We start from the raw sequence: 6,609 nt of genomic DNA, 5'->3' as shown, positions 1-6,609 counted from the left end.
CATGTTTTCGGTAACTTTTGGCGTTTTTGAAGCATTTACCACAATTATTTACACCACAAGTCACAGAAAAATTTGGTTCATGTTCATGTTTGCTTTTCACATGAGAAATAACTAGGGTAAATTTTTTGGCAAAGAAAACGCACTTCGCGCACTTATACAGCCTAACACAATTCATAATTAATTCCAAAACATTAAAGTTAGTTCGTAATTTTTACCTCAAACTTGAGTCGATCTCTAATAAAAAAATAGCTCTGGGAAGTTTAGAGGACCGATTCATCTCTAAAGGATGCAAAAGTGCTCCTGCCCTTAACTATCTTCGGCGCTGCGTTTTCTAACAATAAAATATAGGATACTTCGCGTTCACTGACCACTGTAGAAGTGAAGGATGTTAAGATATGTGTTTAATCTTTCAGAAATATTGAAATTAAAATTAGTGGATTAGTGGTATTGGTCTAAAGTGCAAACGCTAATGATTTTATGTAAATTTTCGGTTAATGATTTTTCAAGTTGGTATGCCTGTCCGACTCCTCGAAAAATATCTTAGGATTTTTCGCTACCAAGCCTACCACGTTTTTGGGAAGGCGTACCTTCTACCTGTCAATGTCACTGTAGAACGGTACGCATTGCAACACTATACAGACCGGCTCTTATGGGGGCCTGGGGGCTTAACCCCGAAATTCCTAGAACCCCTTACCTTCGACGAAACCAGTTTTTCTTTTCTTTGGTAGAATTATTTTACTTTCTCAGTGACAGTGAAACGGTGTCGTACGGTATACTTCTACTGTTTTCAAAGCGTATTAGGGAAAAATTGTCGGAATAAGGTTTTCGCGTTTACATTCTTTACAACGGTACATATTTTGTGCGAATATGAGCTCAAATATTACATGTTTAATATGCTGTGGCGAGAGTAAAAGAATGCTGAAAATAACGGGCAATAACCCAACGTTATTAAACTTAAAAGAGGCTTTGCTATTGGACTCTTCCTTCTCGCATATTAGAGATGAAAATTTGATATTTCAGGTAAGGTTTCAAAAATATCGATTATTTCATATATTAACTCAAAATTTAACATCATCATTTTACATTTTTAATTGCATGCTTATTTACTGGCTTAACACGACTGTTAACATAGATCACTAATCTGTTAAGAGGCTAGTGCACATTGACGAATTTTCGAAGGTGTTTTAAGCTGACGCGTGTGGAAAGGTGCGAAAATTCGTCAGTGTAAAGTATGAATAAAACGGTATTGAATGTATTAATGAAGTATAGGATTGACAACCATTAAGATGCACATGGTAGTCTAAAGGGCAGTTGACCAGGGGACCAGTGATTTATATGTATTACAAGTTCATAAGATATGTTCCATAAGTTTGTCACTGGTTACTGAGAGCTTGTCATGAAGTGACGTAAGTGAAACGCCGTAGATTCTCTTAAAGCGACCCTTGGTGAGGCGCTGTCAAAGGCTTAGTACAGGCTAAATAGTAAGATGGACTGCAACGTTAGCCGAATGTAGTCAATTCTCGCGTCGTTCTCAAACTACCTCTCAGTAAGTTTCTAGCATTACGAACTATAGGTAGCGTCATACTGTTGTAGGGATAGGCGTTTATACGAGTAATTACACTTGTTTTGAGTTTTAAAGGTTTTAATCCAAAATAAGTAAACAAATAAATCCAGGTAAAGGCACACAATCTCTCTGCACTCTCGCTAACCTCGCGCGCCAAAAACTCTCTCCACTCTCCCTTGTCCCCAAAACAAAATCTCCTCTTTTTTATAACAAAAACCCCTCTCGTCCCCTGGTATTTTTCCACAACCGTACATTTTCGTGTAAACACCGTATTATTCGGATACGAGAGAATCAGGTGGCCAGGGCGAACTTCTCGCTGGGTTTTTGAACTTTCTTCACAATGGTCCCTCGAGCTACTATCTAAAGGGGGCCCTCCATAAAGTAACTGTAACAATTCTAATGGAACATATCTGATAAACTTATGATCTATATATATTTGGGGGCCTGGTATAAACCGGAATAGAGAGCTGCATTTCAATTTCAAATGTTACCATTTCTATAGCACTTGTTAATATTTTTTTTTACCTATTCCCCCCATATATTTCATCATTTCCCCGTCCGTTACCGATCCGTGGTTTCCAAATATATTTTCTGAGAATTTGGCACGAAAACTTACAGTAGACTGATTCACAGCTATAATAGCCGTGAATCTCGTGTGCTAAAGTAAGAGGTATGGGCTATAGAACTGTTAGCTACCTAGGCAAGAACGAAATATGTGAGATGAATAGTATTGGCACCGATGTTATCTTGCCATATAGAGTCAAGTACATTCAAAGGCAGAGAGCTGCCATTACTCTATGGTAAAACCCTTCAAAAATCTTTTTGGAATTTTAGGATCTTCCATAGAAAATAGGTTCTATCCTTTTACCAACCATTTCCAAACTAATATGTATATCAATTTAACCACTTCCATTCCATATTAGCTTTTACTCCGTGTGGTCACGTAACAACCAACGGAGTAATGCGCTGTTACCCAGTTAGATAGTTCGTTAGTGTAATGCATGCGAAAAGGCAGTGCACGCGACTCCGTGGATATTGCAATCGTTTGAAATCGTAAAGCGGACTGGTAAAAGTAACAGCTTTGACAGTTCATAAATCGTGGCACGAGGACGGTTTTGAAGTTCAGTATGAAGCTCGGGTTCTAAATTTTATTATGAAACATGACTTATAAGAGTTTGTAGAAGTGTAGGATCATTTTTTAGCCGTTATAGAAAAAAATAATTTCGCATTTTTTGATAGTCCCGTATGAGTATATATTGTCCCTGTCTTCCAACAATCGTACACCAGAGCCAGTTCGCTTATACATATACATATATAGACAGCCTTCCCTCTGGGAGACCATTCGTGACGGTGGGGTTACTATACAAATTACATAGACATCGGGAACATCTTCAATAGACCAGAAAGTTCATAGATTTGGTTTTTGGGCAAACGAAATTCTGAAATTAGTTACTGTAAGGGTTTATTTCTGGCTGTGTTGATTTTCTACGATTTACGGAAAGAGGAAAATGTATGCTAAACTATAAATGGCACCTTATAGTGTCGTGGTCACTGTATTTCGCGTGTATTGAATTGGGCAGGGAATTCTCAAGTTTATGTGACACTCTTTGGAAATTTATAGTGTATACGATCCACTTTATAGCCTAAGCCTTAGATCGTTGTTGGGTGATGTACAACCTTAGCACATTGGAAACCACAAGGAGTAGTGCAAAATTATTTTTGCCCTTGTTTCCATCCATTCCCGATCCGAATATATTAGTAGGGAAACCATATCCATTCTCATTCTGGATGGTTACCACGGTAAATGATATTTACCGGTTCCATGCAGCTCTCTAGCCCGGAGGCATATAATGCTGTTAAGACGAGTATGCAGATGCAGTTAACGTCATGGACTATAGAATCAGATTGGTTTATATCACAACTGAATTTATTTAAGGCTTACGACGCTGAATTCGATCAAGATGTGGACTTGACTAATCTGTCAAAAATCGAGGATAAAATGATTGTTAAAGTCATTCGAAAGATAAACATGGTTTGAATTTTTTAGAAGATTAATCCCAGGGTCGAGTTTAAGAGCTAACTATTTTATAGACGCCATCAGAAGACAGCCCTTCAGCTGCTAAAAAAATTAGATCTGAAAATGATGTTGATATTATGGTAAGGAGCCACTCTTCTTTTCAAAAGATATGCTCTCAAAAACTGGGAACTGATGGGCTTTTCCATTCAGTGATTCACTTTCGACATTTAGGAACAATATATCATATTTTATTTTAGCGGTTTAAAAATTTAATACCTTTAAGAAATTACACGTTATGTTGAGGACACTCGACTATTATACTTTAACATTGAGAATACTCGAGGGGCTACTCATTAGTGAAATCATGCAGCTGTACTAATTAATGAAAATGAAACTAATTCTTAAGTACAAACTACAAAGGGAGTCACTCCTTGGAAAATACGAACCTTTAGAGCCCTATCCCTACTTCTATAAGGTTTTTAAAAGGGGTACAGCCTTAGATTGTATGGTCCATCAAATTTCCTGAAGTTCCGACAGCGTCATAAAATGGATTATTAAAGTTCATGGATATCTTATAGGTTGAAACAGAAATGTCAGAAGTTACGGCTCTTCCTTTTACCGAAAAACAGGAGACAGGGTAAATCTTATCTCTAAATAATTTTGATTAATTAAACAGCTTTCGCAAGGCTTTTAAACTTCGATGTGGTGAAGAGCAATTATATTAATTACATAATGATGGTTTCACGAAAATTTAAAGAGAATGAAAAGATTGTTTTACTTGACAGTGTTGTGATGCATACTGAAATGTTCAACCTAGAGAACATTAATACTGTAAGCAGAACAAAATTTACGTTAGAATACAAGCTCCCCGCCATCCCTATGGTCTTAGTTCAGAAAGAGAATTATGTTTCCGCGACGGAAAAGGAGAAGCGACGTACTAATAGGGAAATTGTGAATATCCTTTACCATGATTTCATTAACAAGTATAACTCAGTGTAAGTACAAGACAGATAATATGGTTACAACGAAGTTGAAACGAGTATGTTTTATGTCTAGATATCCATCATCTCACACTCACGTGGCAGCGAAGCTTGTTGATGAATTTTCATACTTAGGAAACGTGGTAAGGAGCTGACATAAAATTTAAAGTTTGAAACTTGGGTAATATGTTGTAAACTATTGAGTTGCACCTGAAATGTTTGAAACAATTCGAATGGAGGCATAACTGTAGTATTCTTTTAAAAATAAATCTTGGGTTAATCAATCTTCCAAGTAGTGGGGATGAACAAAATTTATTATGCCCATGTGGGGTTCAATTGCGATGGATATAGTGTAGTAGAAATTTAACTTTACCTTGTACATAGGTTCCGTAGCACTTGAACCCCCATTGGCCATCAAATGTATTTTTTTATTGCTCAAAAACAAGCTGGTGTATGTAATATAAACTAGAATCCTTACAATGTATTTAAAGGGAGAATGAAATGGTTAGACAACCATTTTTAATCGATTTATAGTGATAAATAACCTCAAATATTGTTGACAAAGTTACCTAATAATTTCTTTATTAGGCTTTTGTAGATTTGATCGACTCTGGCTTTTAAATTACAATATTTAATTAATTAGTATTATAATTATTTCATCGTTAGGGTACCTAGACTGCATTAATAAGAAATAAATTCAAAAATAGTAGAAAAACTATGCATGGAAATAAGAGTGTTCAAAAAGCCAAGGCACTTTACGGAAGAACGAGGGAGCAAATAGAATTGCAAAAATCTCAGCTTGAGAGAGATAAGGAAGCCAGAGAACAAGATGCAAAGAAGGGAGACACTAGCGAATCTGGTGATAAAACTCCTGATCCGTTTCTTCAAGATGAGCATGAAGATACTACTAATAACGAAGTGGAACTGGAAAATATTACCCAGAAGAGTCCATCAAAGGAGATTGATGTAATCGAAGAGGAAATATCTGCTAGTACTTCAACTAGTGATAAGTTCCAGATAGTAAAAAAAACCAGAGGCCAGACGTGTAACCCGTTTTAAGGTATTGTTCAGCAATGTTATTACAGGGGGCTCAAGGAGAATGTTGAAAATTAAATCGGCATTTCAAAAACTCGTTTAATGCCAACAATTGAACCATGGCGTAATTAGATCATCCGTCCGTTTAACGCGTATTTAAGGAAAAACAATAACGACCCATGATGATGTAATGGTACTTTTTGTGAACACCTCTTTTGCTCTTTCTTTGATTAGAATTTTCTTCATACCAATGATAAGTTTTTATTCATTTATAACAGAAAGAATAGTAAGGGTAATGCGAAGTCACTCATCTCCCATTCCTGCCATCATTTGACTGTCGATTCTTCTAAGTCAAAGAATGTAGCAAAAATCAGAATTAGTTATGATTTATTATGTCGCGATGAGTAAAAACATTCCCCTTTATATTTTATCATTACGTAATTGAAGTGAAAAGTAATTGAAAATCACTGTAATTAAAGTATTTTTTGAATGCAGGTAAATACATCATTAGAAAAAAGAATAAGTGGATCACTTTTACTGATTCCAAGCTTGTATAATGAAAAGTACAACCGCATGTTTTTGAAGGCGGAAATTTCCGACGAAATTGACGTCGACCCAGTATTGGTATACGAAAACTCAATTTTAGGTAGTGAGACGTACGAGTTGCACGTTGATAGAGTATAAGTACTGGTGGCAAACGAGTTGTCATCAGCAATTTTAGCGTGGTTTTCCTCTTTCTGTATATTTAATTTGAAGTATTTGGACGGTCTTTTGAAAACCTCAACTGTGTATGAATACTTGATGCTTAATGTTACCAAGCCAAGAACAAACGCACTTAAGACAATTTTGTCATTTACCATGAAGTAAAATTTCAATAAAGAAAACGATTTATTAAGCGGATGCTAGAAGTTTCACGAGAAACATTATTTACAGTAACTTATCACATAGTCTCAAAAATGATAGTAGTCTTGGGCCCTGTATATGCTACAGTCTAATTTTTATCCCCCTGTTTT

The 6,609-nt window shown here is 36.1% G+C and overlaps 1 protein-coding gene across 1 annotated transcript; it reads left to right on the top strand.

Moving 5' to 3' along the window:
- Positions 1 to 3,552: 3,552 nt before the first annotated feature.
- LOC149695129 (uncharacterized) lies at positions 3,553 to 4,628 on the top strand. Its single transcript, XM_089867398.1, has 4 exons — positions 3,553 to 3,596; positions 3,656 to 3,721; positions 4,160 to 4,218; positions 4,367 to 4,628. Exons 1-4 carry the CDS (start codon positions 3,564 to 3,566, stop codon positions 4,578 to 4,580), a joined length of 372 nt encoding a protein of 123 aa, XP_089723524.1. The 5' UTR covers positions 3,553 to 3,563; the 3' UTR covers positions 4,581 to 4,628.
- The last annotated feature ends 1,981 nt before the right edge of the window (positions 4,629 to 6,609 follow it).

This window comes from Phalangium opilio, unplaced genomic scaffold (genome assembly GCF_054372755.1).
Source record: "Phalangium opilio isolate 3A_F unplaced genomic scaffold, DU_Popi_V2 ptg000022l_1, whole genome shotgun sequence".
NCBI classification, from domain to species: domain Eukaryota; kingdom Metazoa; phylum Arthropoda; class Arachnida; order Opiliones; family Phalangiidae; genus Phalangium; species Phalangium opilio.
The sequence above is the reverse complement of the archived record's forward strand: the minus strand, read 5'-3'. Positions and strand labels throughout refer to the sequence as shown.